Below are 18,323 nucleotides of genomic sequence, written 5' to 3' on the forward strand. Positions count from 1 at the left end.
GGAATATTTATGCATATGTTTACGAATTTGATAACAAAGTTTTATACCAAGGAGGCGCTATTACTGTGATTGTGAATCTTCATCCGAGCGAAATGATGTGGGTACAGCTCTGATGATATGTACTTCATTGGGAGCGACTCGTTCATTTCCATTGTAATGATTAAGTGATATAGTTGTGTGTAATTATATATTATGTATTTGTATATGTAACTAATTAATGTAATCACAATTCTGAGTAATAAACTATATGTATATCTATCATGTTAGTGGCGATAACACACAGAACTTTCGAAAGAATATTAGGATATACATATATATGAATATGAATTCATTGTTTAAAAAAACTCGTCATAGATTGAAGTTTAATATTTGGACCAAAGCAAGTAACATTTTTAATCTCATGAAATATTTTTAAAACGTTGGTTATAATGTTGATAGACCGTATTACTTTGATATTGAACCTTTAACAATAAGGGAAAAAGAGAGAGATTTATAAGTGTAATTTACAAATATAATGATACAATGATTAAATGATCTGATATGATTTGCAACATTTATATGATTGGTCAAGAGTGCTTCCGGTGGTAGCCCTTGAAATCATGCATTTTTACGATAGAAGTTGTTGAACTACATTTGGTAGCCAACGTAAACAAGAAGACGGTGATAATAACATAAACCGAATCGACGTTAAAAAGAACTAAGGTAAATTCATTTGAAAGATACTACTATACTTTTGTTTATTTTAAAAGATAGCAAATTTCAAAAGGTACATTTTGGCGTTGACCAACCACAACTACCAATGCGCTGGGCATTTTAATGATAACATATACATAATACGTCTGATAAAGATAACGAGAGTAGAATTACAGATAAGAGTATATGTAATCAGTTTTCTATGATACATATGTACATACAATGCATTGAAACTATCAAATGAGTATATGTGAATCGTTGTTTACAGACCGTATAAGGATTAGGTCCGGTAAGGGCCTCTTTGGCCTCAAAGTTCGGGTTCGTCTGATGATATATTTTGACACTTTTTTAACAGAACAGTGTCTATAAATAAAGGCAACAGTAGTATACCGCTGTTCAAAATTCATAAATCTATAAAGAAAAAAACAAATCCGGGTTACAAATTAAAACTGAGGGAAACGTATCAAATATAAGAGAACTACGATACAACAGAGACATTACACCGAAATGTAACACACACAGAAACGAACTATAATGTAACATTGGCCACTTTCCTGACTTGGTACAGGGCATTTTATGAAAAAAATGGTGGGTTGAACCTGATTTTGTGGCATGCCAAACCTCCCGATTTCATGGCAGTGTTTATTATAACATTATAACATTAAAATGATTATCTAAGTCGTTTCAATAAGTGTATTTGAAAGATTTGAACTGTTTATACATTAAAGACGATCAAATTCAAGCGTTAATATAAAAACTCTATCAAATATTCAATAATATATAACTTTGCACATGATTCTTTGTCAAAAACGAAAGCGGTCGTATCCGTGTTCATTCTCAAACTTCATATAAGCTGTATATTATCATCAAATACAATTTACATTAAAATATTAAGGATAAAAACAAATGCGGCCACTTCCATTTTAGACAGAAACCGTCTAAAAATTAACTAAAATTAGAAAATTAGAAAAGTTTACAGTAGTTTAGCATGGCGTTATGATGCTAGTTGCATTGTATTGTCATAAAATGCCCATATTAATATAACCGAAGTATTCTACTTACAAATGAATAGCTAAAAATTTACATTTTGACAATTTTGTAAAACGGCTACATTTTTGGAACTAAAAAGGGTATTTAGACCATATAGATATTTTCAAATAAATGATAACTTCCTTTGCAGAACACACAGCTCGTTCTTTAAACCAAAACTGGCAGTTGGAACTTACTGAACTTCTTTATTATTGCATCTTGTATCCGTTATTTTGCTTTCGCAGTATTTAATAATTGGCTTTTTATTTTGTCGACTGTTTCATTCCGAAGTGAAACCTCAGACGTTTGAAGAATGTACTTTTTTTTTCATTTCATCTTATAGTTTATATATTTAAATGTCAATGATAAAAATCTTATCTCAACATATTTTGGTTTTTCCTCTTATTCATATGATTACCTGTTATCGTAAGACCGTATAAATAAGAGAAAAAAACAGATAAGATAACTTATTTTTTTGTACTTAAATGAGGCCGTTAGTGTTCTCGTTTGAATTGTTTTATATTGTCATATCGGGGTGCTCATTGTTGAAAGCCGTACGGTGACCAATAGTTGTTAACTTCTGAGTCATTAGTCTCTGTGGAGAATTGTCTCATTGGCAATCATACCACATCTTCTTTTTTATCAAACAATTTGAAATATTACTGAAATTTTGATCTTATAAAACACTAATAAAAATAAATATGTCCAACGTTCTTCGTGTCGGTTTATCGCGTATGGGTGGACCACATGAGTGCATACGCAGATGATCATGAACATACACTTGTCCAAATACATATATGGTCCCGAAGATATAAATAAGACATTGCATTGATACAGACCGATACACTTACCATGCTTATTTTACTTTCATTTAAATTCGGTTATTTAATTTTAATTCAATCATGTATATAACATTAGGAACGGTAATGGGGAATGTGTCAAAGAGACAGCAACCCGAACAAAAAGCAGATAACAGCACCTGGAGGCGGGTGTCAGCTTGCCCCTAAACAATAATGTGTATAAGTTCAGTGGAAATAGAAGCGTCATACTTATGTCTAATACAATTAATTGAACTAAAATTGAAAATCATACAAGATTAACAAAGACCAGTGAATGTTAAGTGATATCTCAAAGTTAACGTTTAATTGTAACTCTGAACTCTACCTGTAGATATGACTCAAACTCAAAGTTCAACTCGAAACTTGGTATGTGGTTGTCTCATGGGTAATCATACCACATTGTTTATTTCTATATATAAGTTTTTTTTTTTTTACATTAAATATAACCTACTTAAACGGTTTTCACATGAAAACATACGGTTCCTATTAGAATCTTTAACGAATTTGTCATGATAATGCTTCCATTTGAGAACTAAGAAAAACGACAGAACAAAGTGGTTTGGATATATCGCCCTTATGTCCGAGCTACTTTAAAGAATTCGAAGGACGAAATATACCAGAGGGACAGTCAAACTCTTAAATCGAAAATAAACTAACAACGCCATGGCTAAAAATGAAAAAGACAAACAGACAAACAATAGTACACATGACACAACATAGAAAACTAAAGAATAAACAACACGAACCCCAACAAACTAGGGGTGATCTCAGGTGCTCCGGAGGGGTAAGCAGACCCTGCTCCACATGTGGCACCTGTCGTGTTGCTTATGTGATTACAAATTCGGTAAATAGTCACATGAAAGAATGACAGGACCACATCAAATACAGAAATAAACACATCTTGTAGTGTAAAATCGTCAAATTTTTAAACATCATTACGTAATGTTAAAGCCATATAAACATAATAAAGAATTGGCAAATCATCATTACGAAAAATCAAAACCACATCATGTAATGAAACAACTACATAACGTTAAATCACATACACATCAAGTTATGCTAAAACCACATTAAATAATGCTGCAACCACATCGAGTAATGACAAAACCATATTAAGTAATGACGAAACTATATCAGGAAAATACAAAACTATGTGAAATCGAAATATCCTTAAGTAATAACTATTCCATATTGAGTTATATCAAAACATCATTACGTAATGCCAAAAATATATTATGTAAGACAAACTATCGTCAAGTAATAATAAAACAACATAACGTTATATCAATGTTCAACACAAGACAGCTGTGGCGTTCCATAATGTTCTTTTTTATATTATTTATTCTTTATGATATATAGTGATTGCTTTTATATATCAGGTATAATGGTTTACTTTTACATATTGTGAATTGGATGGACAGTTGACTCATTTGCACTCATGTCACATCTTCTCAGGTTTAATAGTAAACTTTAGAACTGTAAAAGTAGCGCCACCTATTTTCGAACTTTGTTTGTATTTTGAGGTAATCGGCATTATGTATTAAATTCATAACATGTGGTTTAGGTAAACTAAAGTTAGAGAACAAACACCGATTGTGGGGACGTACGGACGGGACGGACAAGGGTAACACCTAATACCCCCTACGACTAACGGTTGGGGCAGAAAAAATCTAAATACTCGAAATACCATTGTTAAAACTTAATATTCAACTTTTGAATATTTCTTTGGGATCCGGGCTTGTCTGAACACCACAGGTGTCCAAATTTGCTCTATTAACGTAGCTCTCATATCAACTTTATGATCGGTACATCTCGGTAATTCCTTACAGCAAAATTATAAACTAGGCATACCACATTTCAAAGCTTTTGATCGAGGTTATTTGCTACTCAAATATGTTTTTCTGCGATCCGGGTCTGTCTGGACACCACAGGGGTCAACATTTGTCCTATTGATGTTGGTTTTTTTATAATAACTACAAATGCAATGCTCCTCGACTAATACTTAAGGCAAAGTTTCTTACCAGACCTAGCTCATTCCAAATGTGTTGACCAAGGCTAAATTCGTCACTCACATATTATTATTTTTTTTTTGGGGGGGGGATTAGGGCCCGTCTGGACATCACAAGGGTCATATGTTGACTATTATCGTATTTTAAAATTGAGAATGGAAATGGGGAATGTGGCAAAGAGCCAACAACCCGACCATAGAGCAGACAACAACAGAAGGTCACCAACAGGTCTTCAATGCAGCGAGAAATTCCCGCAGCCGGAGGTGTCCTTAAGCTGGCCCCTAAACAACTATATATACTAGTTACATACCAACTACACATTTGGTACTCCTCGGCAAATCTATATGGTCAAGTTCCGAAATAGACCGAGCTCATTCTGCTATTTGCATACTTGTTCACAATAAAAGAAAACAAATTCACATATAATGTTTCTCGAAATCTTCGACATTTCATGCATAGAGAAAGAGATATTAAAAAATAGTTGGAAACTGAATTGAATACTGGATACTTGAGAATGACAAGTGTATGGAAAGTCGGTATGTATTTGTTTGTCGTACATTGTATCTTTCTTATTAAAGTAATAAGAAACCTCAAATCAAAAAAAATAATGCATATGTTTTTTTTATAACTCAATGGATAGTTTTCATTATCTTAGATGCTCATTTAAAAAATAACAAATTAGTGTTGGCAGGAAATGGCCACAGCATTTATTAACAAATATGATATATGTACTATTATGAAATGCAATTTGTGATATGATATGAACTAAAATTCAGTGATAGAAATGCATATGTTTCTTTGAAAATGTTGTATGATGATCGCCGAATATGTTCGAGGTGGCAGACCATATATGAAAAGGGGCAAGTTCAAGATAAGCTATTAACCCTGGAAATCAGAGGCTAATGCTATCATACGATTTAAATAAGTCTGTAAACTGCAAATATGTTCTTTAAGCGCAACGAAATCTGCCATAAATCAAACGACTAACTCTGGAAATCAGAAGTTATCGCTATCATTGATTAATTCAATTCTGCAACTATTTTAAATGTTAGAATGTAATAAAATCCATAATTAATCACTTCCAAGTTATCCTTTCAATTTCTATGTATGTCCACTCTTTTGCGGTCAGTATATATATATATATATTCATCTATAATCATCTATTTTCCGTTGATTGACAGTCTCTATATTAGAATCTGAACAGCTTTCAACATGGTATGACGATATAATCTATGTGGACAATACAAATCTGAAATAAACAAACAAAAACCAAACAGCAGTATCTTCCGCAGGAATTGCGTTCTAACAAATTAAGGGGAGGGTGGGCGGGTTTGCTCTAAAAAGCGTCTTCTTTTGCCAAATGTCGACGGTAAAAGGAGGATTATGGGTAAATCAATCACTTGGGAAGATCGATAATCCAATTAAAAACCAAATATTAATAATAATTGACGAAGTAGTATAACGGACATGGTGCCTGAGCACAACCGATAACTGATTTAAAATTTAGATTTTAAATCTTATTATCTTAGATGCTCATTTAAAAAATAACAAATTAGTGTTGGCAGGAAATGGCCACAGCATTTATTAACAAATATGATATATGTACTATTATGAAATGCAATTTGTGATATGATATGAACTAAAATTCAGTGATAGAAATGCATATGTTTCTTTGAAAATGTTGTATGATGATCGCCGAATATGTTCGAGGTGGCAGACCATATATGAAAAGGGGCAAGTTCAAGATAAGCTATTAACCCTGGAAATCAGAGGCTAATGCTATCATACGATTTAAATAAGTCTGTAAACTGCAAATATGTTCTTTAAGCGCAGCGAAATCTGCCAAATTGACGGTGCTGCGACAATTTTAGCCCTCAGATAAAAGTTTCGTAGAACCGTCAACCGCCAATAAAATTGGGGGGAGCTGCGCGTAGCTGTGCCATTTCGAGCAAATTTGAATGAAACAATTTCTAATAAATGAACAGAGGAACAAGGAAGAAATTATTTACATTATACATAAAACAGCATCAGTAACGCTGATGTTTTATCTAAACTAATTACAAAGTTCATAATATGAGCAGATATAATATTTACAACGAGTCAACTATCAAAATTCAAAGTGTATAATAGTCGTCTGGAAAAGTAATGCCACCCGTCTTACTAGAAATAATTGTTTCTAGTGCTCCCTGGATTATATTCAGAAAAATTTCATATCCAATCTTAGTTAAATGCACCCCATCTTCTTCTTCCCATTGGTTGAATACCTCCACTGCAATCGTGGTAATATTTGCGACCAAATTAAAGTCGTTTCAGGCAATTTATTTGATAACCATGACATAAATTTAACAAGCTGGAAATGTAAGTAACCTAGTTTGATATCACCTATATCATTTCCCCCAATGTGCACTATAATACAGCTGGGAGGATCTTCAAATCTCAGCATTAATCTAATGCGATTTTTCATCTTAGAGAGAGTTAGTCCACCGGTTCCTTGCCACCAGATATTTACTCCCAACCTATTCAAAGCCAAACTAGCTCCTCCCGGGCGTTGCCTTGATTCCACAAACGCATTCTTAATAATTGACGACCCAACAATCCAGACCCTTATAGGAGAATCTGAAACTAACAGCAATATACATAAACAATTAAACGGGAGTTCGTATGTAACGCAAATATGCACCTGATTTCCAACGACTTAAACTTTTAATCTTTTCGTCGGATAACCCTTCAATGGCACAGGCTGTAGCCATACCTATTCTGAAAGAGTGAGACGACCAACGAGCGTTATCAATACCTAAAGCATGTAGTGACTTTTTGAGTATTGCAGAAAACTGGTATTTAGTCAATGGTTTACCGTCAAAATGACAAAATAGCGGTCCCTCTACTACAGGTCTGTCTCGCAAATAGCAAGGCAATAAAACCACCGGACAAATACATTTGTCTAATTGCTCCGGAATGTGTATGGTTACGCCCCTACCAAACTGATCGGTTTTAGACGAAACCAAATGAATTTCTAAATATTTTTTGTAAATTTGTACATCATTCATGTTTAAAGCATGATTTGAATAACATGTATTACTCATAGTTTGAACTGTCAACTCCCCAACCCTAAAAAGACCATGAAAGGCCAAGGAAAAAACCGCCTTGAATAGCCTTACCTCGTATGCAGAACTGCAGATACAAGATGATATGGACAAAATACGACCCAATAACTCTCTTGAAATAGGCAGTCTAGTGTCCATCCGAGGCGACCTTGTACGCTTTACACCATCGATCATTTTCCTTACAATAAATGTTTGTGTATAGTCTTCATAATCATTTAGTTTGTTGAAGAAACTTAGGCCTGATGTGTACGAATTAATTGTTGAATGAGCGAATCCAGATTTATACATATATGCAATAAAAGCAACAATGTCGTGCAGTGGAACAGGCCATACCTTAGCAAGACCGATATCTTTCCTGAAACTGTTAAACAAATTTAAAGCCCTGGTGTACAACTTTGCTGTACTAGGAGCTACCGAATTGTTTATTAAAAAATCTACTTCAGTTCCGAAATGACCATGTGAAACTCCACAGGAATGTCTGATGGAGTTTGATCTGCTTCCGGGGCCAATGCACGGAAACGGATCACCTGAAAACGAGACAGAGAATCTGCAATTGCATTACTTTCGCCTGGTATATGCAACGCTCGTACCTGAATATTTTTTCTCATTAATAACAAAACTAGAGGACGAATTAACTTCATTACGTACTTCGATTTTGATGTTCGCTTGTTAATTATCAAAACTAGTGCTTGGTTATCTATTCTTAATAAAATTTTCTTGTTGCAAAATTGAGGGGACCAAATTAACATGGCCAATAATATAGGCACCAGCTCGAAAAAAGATATATCGGACATGAACTCTTTATCCCTCCACTCAACAGGCCATCGAAACTGAGTCCATTGCTTGTCAAAATAAGCCCCACAACCAAGAGCAGCATTTCCAGAACTATCAGTAAACAGCTCAAGCGTATCACTTGATAACCAGAGACTTTCCGAAATGAAGCATTCGCCATTAAAATTTTCTAAAAACTCTAACCAGACTAAAGCATCAGATCTCAGCTCTTGATTAATTTTTACATAATAATACGACTTTCCATGTTGGAGGTTTGAAATAACATCATAAAACCTTCTAGTAAAGGTCCTTGATGACGTAATTGCACGTGAGCAAAATGCCATTAGCCCGATGATTGACTCTAGTTCCTTCAATTTTATCTTTTTCCGACCAACCATGTATAGAATACCAGACCTTAACTTCATGACCTTGTTCTCCGGAATTTTTACCAACATAAGTAAAGTATCAATTTCAAGACCAAGAAATGTCAAGGTTGTTGTAGGACCAACTGTTTTGTTTTCTGCCAATGGCACGCATAAATCCTTACAAACTTTCATAAAAGTGTCCATTAACAACTCACAATTATTATTTGACTCATGTCCAGCAAAAATAAAATCATCCAAATAATGATCCAAAGTGTCCAAACCGGACTTTGACTGAACAACACAGTGTAAAAAGGTCGGAAATCGTTCAAAAAGCTGACATGAGCTACTTAATCCTAAGGGTAGACATTTATTTATGTAAAACTTATCCTGAAATTTGATACCCATAAGATCAAAATCTGCAGGATTTATGATTAAAAGCCTAAATGCTTGGCGAATATCGATTTTACCGATTTTCGCACGCTCTCCGAGAGTTGCAATCATATTTAAAACATTGTCAAATGATGAGTACTTCACACTACAGTAATCTTCGGGTATAAAATCATTAATGCTACCTCCACTTGGATAAGACAAATGAGATATGAGACGCCAACCATTATCTGGTTTCTGAACAAGTCCAATTGGAGAAATTCGCAGTGTCGATATAGGTTTTTTAGAAAATGGACCCAAAATTCTACCAAGTTTGACCTCGTCGTGCAACTTTGCTAATGTTTCGAACTTGTGTATTTCTGCAGAAACCAAATTTTTTGCGGTAGTAGAAATACGTGGACCTTCATATTGTATCCTAAATCCAAAAGTAAACCCCTCAAGCAGGAGCTGAGCATCCACCCTATTTGCATAATCACCAAGATACGTGTTTAATTCAAGTATGTTTATTGGAGTCCACCCTTTATCCCATAGGTGGCGCAATAGTTTGGACTCTGAAAGTAATACAATCTTAATTCTATACAAAATTCACAATATGAACAATGTCATAAATTCTTACACATCTCTTTAACATAGAAACATAGAAACATAAAACATATTATGCCACAACTTTAATTGCCTTCTGCTAAAGAATCACTTCATATAGTGACCAGAATACGATTTCGTATTGTTGGGATACTGCACTGGGTTGCCACCACGTGCTTGAAATCTCGGTCTAAATTGAGGCCTAGGTTGCTGAAATCTTGCATTTCCACCTACCCTATTCGGAAAAACGTTTTGTCTTGGGCACTGTACAAGTGGGTGCTGATCAGAACATCTTAAACAAGAATAATTATATGGACATGCTTGATTCCCGCAATTGCCCTGGTAATTGAATGCGTAACATTTGAAGCGGCCCGTGCTTACTGGTGCATTACTATTAGAAGACGGAGGATACATATAAAGCAGCCATAGCTCAGGGTCAACAACAGCCCAAGACCCAGTTGGATCCTGTGACATTCTGAGGCGAAATTGTTCGTCATACGATTTCCACCCTAGTGCGCACCTCTTAGCACCTAACCGAATACTATGCATGTACTTTAGTAATTCTTGAAATGAATACGGGTGAGCAGTACAATATATACTTATATACACTAAATATGCGTCTGTCCAGGTATCTATGGAGTCATTTTTTTGTTGTTGCTGCCGTGGTTGTAGCAAAATTTCTCCCTGCGAAATAACTACTTTTTGTTTATCCCCTGCAGAGGCTTGTGAATTTACTAACAGTAAGGCCAGGTCAATATACTCTCCAGCTATAATTTTTTTGTCTCAAGCCTACAGGGATATTTCTAGCAAGGTCATCACTGGCCTTAATGCAAGGAGAAGGGTTTTGAAATATTGGACAATTACCTGAATGCGTAATGGGTTCAGTAGCGGTTATTGGGACCGGAATGGGTTCAGTAGCGATTGTTGGGACCGGAGCCATAGTCATCACTTCTGCATCTAGTGTATTGGTTGCCACTGGACTCCCCGTTGATCTGATATCATGGACATCTCCAACTTTTCGTCGCAAGACACTTCTCTTAGCGGCCGGAGCCACACTATCTCCTCTTCCCTTGGGTACCACTCTTTTTCTTTTAGAAGCTCTAAGCATTTTAAACTGAAAAAGACACACTATGATAACTTATGTAAATATTTGATTATATGACAGATAATATATGATTGAAGACAATGTAAAAGAAACACAATTGCCCGATTCTGCTGTGGCCGATCGATGAAAAAAAATAATTAGATTTGCATCCACCTCAAACAAATAATATTGGAATTCTGCTATCTCCAATATTTGATGCGTTCACTGTATCTATCCAATATAATGTTAAAAAAATTAAACTTCTGCTAGATATAAACTAATTCAAAAAGTCAAAATTTTCAAAACCATGCCATGCCGTCTGCTGCATGAAAATTTTTGTTTCGCCCTGGCTCTTCGACAATTGTATCAATCGAGTCAAAATAAACGATAATCAATTCTCTGAACAAAATTGTTTGAAATACTTTAAAAATAAATAACGTTTTTAACAACTTATGTGTCAGATTTGTGTAGATTTGCTTCTTGCTCTAAAAAGCGTCTTCTTTTGCCAAATGTCGACGGTAAAAGGAGGATTATGGATAAATCAATCACTTGGGAAGATCGATAATCCAATTAAAAACCAAATATTAATAATAATTGACGAAGTAGTATAACGGACATGGTGCCTGAGCACAACCGATAACTGATTTAAAATTTAGATTTTAAATCTTATTATAAAACTTATGTACATATACTTTTTTCTGAAGAAAATTCCTTAATTTATTCATATTTAGAAGAAGTTTACTTTATTTTAATTGCTTCATTCCAGCAAGCAATTCCCCCGACATATTTTCCGTATGCAAAGTGACCTCAGTGTGACCCATCTCTTAAAAATCCGGTGATCACAATACGCATGGATGTCCTTAAAATAGACTATTATCTGAATTTACATGTTAAACACGTGCTCAATTTCCATTCCTTTTTGTTGATTATTTGTCGATTTTTGACAAACAGGTGACAATCGTTAAACTTCGGCTTCAAAACACGAACTTTAATTACCTGCCATATTTTGACAACAACACTGACCGATTGGAAAAAAAATCCCAATTATACGAAATTTACACGAAAAAAATGATAAATTCGTGCACAGAAGACTAAGTTTATGATGTTTGTATGCATTGGTTCAAGAATTGGAAGAAATCTAAAACACCGGTTACTCGTTTCTTATGACTTTAAGTTAAATACCAGAAGAAACATATAAATCACAACTTACTCAACCAAACTATTGTGAACAGTACTGAACCAGTCCAGGTTTTATATGTGCCTTATCATGTATCCGTGACGTAGTACATGTACACATAACACATGATTCCGATCTCTTCACCTTTAACCACATGTATTGACATTATTGATTGCATTGATTATTTCTATTGTTACTGTATTTTATATATTATTGCTGTATCACCTGAATAAACCCTGGTGAGTTTCATATATATTGTTCTTATATTATTAATTATATGCTCGGATCACAACACTATTATTAACAATGATAGTGTATTTTATATTCCTGCCGTGTTATTTGTTCATAAGAAATTGAAGAAACGAGAAGAAAATATAAACTAACAGTGTTCGCCTAAAAAGAGACCAAAATTGAAATATAAAAAGAAATCTACCTTTTGAGAATCACGATAAGACGCTCAGATGTCGAAATCTGCTTTCCAAGGAGGTGCTGTAATATCTAAATACGATTTTGAACTTTTTGAAACGTTTGAGTCTGATACAGTGGTTTTGATTTTAGACACATCAGTAACATTTGCTGCTGGAAACGATTAGCTGCTATCTTGATTGTCTGTTAACAGTAGTTGCCTGCTTGTGTCTGTTTAATATGTGTCTTATACGTCAGGAAATGAATAATTTGCTTTTAAGATTAATTTTCACCATTGCATTCATTGATACCGTTAATATTTTTGACTTGAAACAGAAATAAAAATCAAGTTATCAAGAACGGTTGTCATACAAATTGAGGCAAGGGTTATCTTGGTGTTTCTACGCTTTGTACTTCTGTTTAAAGTTTTTATTATAAAAATAACAAATATAGCATGTTAACCTATTTCAAAAGAGATTTTTTTTCTATGTATGGATCATTATAACGCATTGTCTTCTACATAGTTAGTAGAACGTACAGAGATTGGGATCCAATCATTATTTCTCATAACATAGACATAGATATGTTTCATTATTTCCAATCATGTTGCCATAAATATAGCAGTACAATCATTCATTACTTACTATATAAACTTGTTCATGAATAAACAAGAAAAAAAGTGATTTTTTTAAGTTGAATATTGAACAAAACATGCACAATAGAGTAGGAAAAACCGTAACTACTTACAAATACAGTATACTAGTAATATAATTGTCTTTTTTCCTGAGCATCTCTACATGGGAAAGGGGAGATAACTCATAATCAAAAGTAGCATTTGTTACTAAATAATTTAAAAAGAAAATATTTCCTCTCTATTATGTATCACACAAAGATTGCAACTCAACTTAATTTCAATATAATGGTCTTATCTTCATTACTGAATAACCAAATGCATGTTTTGTAGAGGATAACTAGTGACATATATAGTTCGAATGGCATATCTTTTGGATTATAGCTCTTCATCTTTTATATAAGCTTTGGATTTCAAATATTTTGGCCACGAGCATCACTGAAGAGATATGTAATGTCGAAATGCGCATCTGGTGCACGAAAATTGATACCGTTAATTTTATTGCATACCAAATATATGGTGCAGTCACACGTATTCTTAGTGTACAATAGTAGCAGTAGTAATAAATGCGCGTCATCTCTATAACCCAATGAATGTATGTTCGTATGTTCGTCAAAGATATGCATGAATTATTTACCATTAAACATTACGCAAGCAATAATCGATCAATCCATTTATTAAGATTAGATTAGGGCGAAATGGGGCTGGAACTCAACGTCATACAAAATAAAGCTATCAAGTCGGACGAATCTGACCTAAAATGAAGCTTGTGCTGCATTTTTTTTCTGTCTATACTTCCCGAAAAAAACGCAGTATTTGTAAACAATTAATGTACTTTTCAACATTTTTTTGAATACAGAAATAAGCATCACAATATACTGAAATATAGCATACTAGTTGTTAATACTTACAACATTTTACAAATTCACTAAAATGTAAATCCATAACGTTCAGACGACGTCAAGTCAATGTCAATATCTGTCTTTGCCCACCATAAGCATGTAACACAACACGGAAAAATTTCAGTATTTACTCGATCAATCGACGAATATAATCTTCGGTTTTCTCCCCATTTTTGCTCATGAACCTGTTGTAGTTTTGCAGAAATTGAGGTGCTGGATGATGACTGTACACATATATCCAAATCATTCCACAATATATATCCTTTTAGGTTCAATCCAACGTATAAGAACGTGTGTACGATCGTTTCTTTTCTGAAGATGAAGCTTAATACATCGCTGGACTAGACTCGCCTCAAATTTTGCAGGTATACAATCCTTATTCTGTCAACTCATCGGACCTTTGCAAGTTGATGCCGGCGTTTCAGTTATTCGCCAAAATAATGACATTTAGCTGATATTCTGTTTTCAAGGAGACGGTGTCTGGCTGTCTCTCAATATTCGTTGGAGATTTTTCATGTTGCATATGTTGGTGTCACGGTCAGGTTACTTAGATCAAGTATCCAGATGCACCGATCTTGAGCTGCTGGTGTAATCCTGGCTTGAATGGTGACAGACAGCTGTCAGCTATTGAACAAGATTGCTTGTGCCGTTGCTATAGTATTACAGTCATGCTTTGGAATACATTACCAAGTAAACAGACTGAATTATGTGATTCAGTAGCCTGCAAACAATCAACGATGATGGGTATCTGTGAACTAGTCTTCGGATAGGTTTGGGAAACAATATAAAAACAAAAATCAATTGAATGGATAAACAAGTTGTAAACCAATGAAACCAATAAAATCATCTGAAAGATAAGACATGATTTGCATGTGCATCTGCTCTATTTTTTTTTGTACGTCTTCTTCGTGAAGCATTACACATTTGGATTCGAAAGATCAAGATTATTGGTTAAATTCAATTATCGGATATGTATATTTAAAAAAAAACATGATTATGTTTGGCTAGCTCAATCACGCAATTGTTAAATAAAATTCATGTTTCCAGAAAAATGACGTGATGTTGCGTTTACATTTTTTTTTTCAGAATATTGCGGTCACGTGATAATTTCTTAATTGTCTGTAGGTAAACTCTCTGACCTTCAGTAGGTTCATCGATTCAATGTTTTCAGCTTCATTTAGTGCTGTGTAAATCCGTAAACTTTTATTTCTAATGCTTTTAATGTTAGTTCATCAATTACAAAAGAACAGTAATGGCTACACGATAATTTGTTGTAAAATCTACTTGACAAGATAAATGCATTTTCTTTTATCGAACATGATGTATTTCTGCATTTACATGTCATATAGAAATCAATAAAAGACTATTGCTTATGCAATTTATTATACGGCAAATGAATTTAAGTACTTTCAAGTACGTTATTGGAAACAACTACAAGTATTTTCAATATGATCAGTGTGCGAAGCTCACCTACTAGGTAATTATTGGTGTTGTATATAAAATAAGGATATATGATATGAATACCTATAAAAGAAAAAAAAAAACAAACATAAAACAATGAACAAAACAAATATCCATGAAAACATAAAACAATCAAAAACGAACCGAAGCGAAATCAACAAAATATCAAAACGAATAGAAAATAAATCAAAGGAAGCGAAATGAAAATAATCACATAACTATATTATTTAAACGAAACAAAATGTGTATATTCGCTACACTGCATTTATGTTTTTGAACGAGTAGTTTAATAGAGCGAATGAACCATTTGAAGATTCAGTTGAAATAGACTTTAACGTCTTAGGGCAAATATAATATGGATATCCGTAGTATAATAACACGTTATGAACAAAGACTTGAACAAGATCGACAATCCGAGTCGGATTTCAAACGTGCATCTTAACATGACAACAGTCCACAAGAACTAAGACATGACCCTAACAGGATATATAACTCCGACTCTGGATACACCAGTTGTTCTCTTACTCCTAAATATAACTAAATTGGAGATTTACATCGTGAAAAAGGTATAATCTGTGTAAATTTACAAATTTTAAAGATAAATATGATGTATATGTTATCTACATTTCAGCCGGTTGCATTTAGTGTGAAGGAAAAGGTAATATCTTTCGTTAGCTTGCTTGCTAGCTGAACTGTAAAGTCATTACTAGGTTAGGTACCATACTTTCGAAGTGGTTATCTGTCAGACTAGTCTACTCTTAAGGAAGGATAGTTTATCTTACCTAATAATGACGTCACGGTCCGGCTAGCAAGAAAGATAACCATATATTTTACCTTTATCTACACACTCAATGGAATCGGCTGTAAGTATTTGTATCTGATAATTTACCAAATCTTTACTGCAAACGGGGATACGTTACGGTGTTTTGAGATGGCCAAAGGTGCGTTATTATCTTTTGTCTATACCTTTCGCTACCGCCAGGGGCGTAGCTAGGTTAAAACGATGTGCTGCCGAGCGAAGCGAGTCGAAAAAATTTTGGGACCCTTTTATGCAGATTTTTTTTTTCCGGTTTTGGGTCATTAGATGGTTAAAAGAGGAGCTACACAACAATAGACTCTATAGACTATTCTTGAATGCAAAACTATTTAGTACTCTTCTAAATAGGGTAAATCATGGTTGAAATTGAATACATAAACAACACATTATTGTGAGACAGTATTTACCCAAAATTGTCAAAAATGTGCTCTTCGGTTCATAGCAAAAACTTACTTCTCCTTTACTTTGTCAATATTAACACTGAAATCCCGATGAATATGCATTATGCTAGCGATGATAACCTGTTGTTGTTCATCATGGTTGATCGTACTTATGTTTTAACCGACGTAGTACACTAAACGATCTCTCCGAGGAACATGCATCACTTTATACCGGCATTGACAACTTAATACTAGTACTCAAAATAGTATCTATAGAAGGATAAAGCACTGGGCTAAGCACATCGATTGTTTCACACAGCGAAATTGGCGTATGATCGCGAGTTGCTATACACCAGCGTGTTTGCCATCGAGCGACCTTCCCCTAGATTGAATTCGTCTAATTGAAATTAAATGCCAGGTCAGTCTCGTATGTCTCAAACAATGTTGCGATTTTTCGTTTGTTATATTTTCTATAACACGAGGAAGCAGATACTGCGCAAAGAAGCGATTTTCTGATGATATCTGACGCGACTCTAGTTCCATTAACATGTGGTCTATGAACGCAACATACAATAAGACTTTCCAATACTTCTTCGTCGAGTTTGCATGGTGACTGGTAGTCTGTCTGCCACATAGCCTTGGCATATTTTCAACGCCGGATATCGAAGGGTTCAGATAAATCTAATGCCGATTGGTACATCTCATTCAAAACAGATTCATCGCTTCGTTCAGCTCGTAACAACTCAATAACAGTTATACATTCTTTTTTTAGCCTCAACAGATCACATTTGATACCTTTTAGAATCACCGTACTCTGTTAAATGTGCTCTGAAATTACAAGTGAAATAACACATTCAAATCTTGTAATGAATGCAAGGTTTTGTCATCTCAAATCAAGTTTTTATTTTGAAACCAAATGCCGTTATTTAAAAACATTTCATCAATTTAAAAAGTGACAACATTTGTGTGTCCTTTAAACATTTAATTCATAAATTTTTATTTTGCCATTTTTTTTTTGCATGCCGAATCGATGTGCACGCAACTGCGTGTTGACGTATAGGGAGCTACGCGCCTGACCGCTCATATTCCTCGTTGTTACTCTATGATGTCTTTTTCCTTTCATTCGTCTGTTACACCACCACCCTTTTCTCCACTCAATTTGTAGTATTTATGTTTTCCTTGATTTCAAATTTTGTAAAATCAATCATTACTTTTGTAGATATTGGGAAATATAAATCATATTATTTTTTATTTCGATTTTGTTTTATTTCGTTGGTTCCGTTGATTCCGTTATTTTTTTGTATTCTTTCGCACATTATAGGCAACCAGTGTTTTTCTCTTTCATATCCAATATTAAATTCGCAACGATATGTTATATAGTATTACAATTATTTTTGTGTTTTATTTTTTCGCATCCAGAGGAAGGAAATAAGGTATTATTTATTCACTTTCAAAGCAAACTAAATAGTTGTCCTTTTATAGTGTATTGATTAATAACGTATACAATTCTGTGATAATATCATAACATATGAATAAATAATAAGATTGCGATGAAATCAACAATAATATGAAGACAATGGTGTATATTTCTGTCACGAGATCTGTTTGCAAAATCAATCTATTATACAGATTATAATGCGCATGACACGAATTTTTTGTTTATTCTTTACAAAATACCGTACTATAA

At 34.0% G+C, this 18,323-nt stretch overlaps 1 protein-coding gene across 1 annotated transcript; it reads right to left on the bottom strand.

Annotated features, from left to right (window-relative positions):
• Positions 1-8,108: 8,108 nt before the first annotated feature.
• Positions 8,109-10,887, bottom strand: LOC139528991 (uncharacterized). Its single transcript, XM_071325230.1, has 2 exons — positions 10,644-10,887; positions 8,109-9,748 (listed from the first exon to the last, which is right to left on the bottom strand). Exons 1-2 carry the CDS (start codon positions 10,885-10,887, stop codon positions 8,109-8,111), a joined length of 1,884 nt encoding a protein of 627 aa, XP_071181331.1.
• Between the last annotated feature and the right edge of the window lie 7,436 nt (positions 10,888-18,323).

The sequence above is a fragment of the Mytilus edulis genome, chromosome 6 (assembly GCF_963676685.1).
Source record: "Mytilus edulis chromosome 6, xbMytEdul2.2, whole genome shotgun sequence".
NCBI lineage: Eukaryota > Metazoa > Mollusca > Bivalvia > Mytilida > Mytilidae > Mytilus > Mytilus edulis.

What these genes read in the sequence shown, in the direction of transcription:
- LOC139528991 (XM_071325230.1), bottom strand. Translation starts at nt 10,887, where the DNA reads ATGCTTAGAGCTTCTAAAAGAAAAAGAGTGGTACCCAAGGGAAGAGGA. An exon ending in TGAACCCATTACGCATTCAG is followed by an intron (nt 9,749 to 10,643) that starts GTAATTGTCCAA and finishes TATTACTTTCAG; the next exon opens with AGTCCAAACTATTGCGCCAC.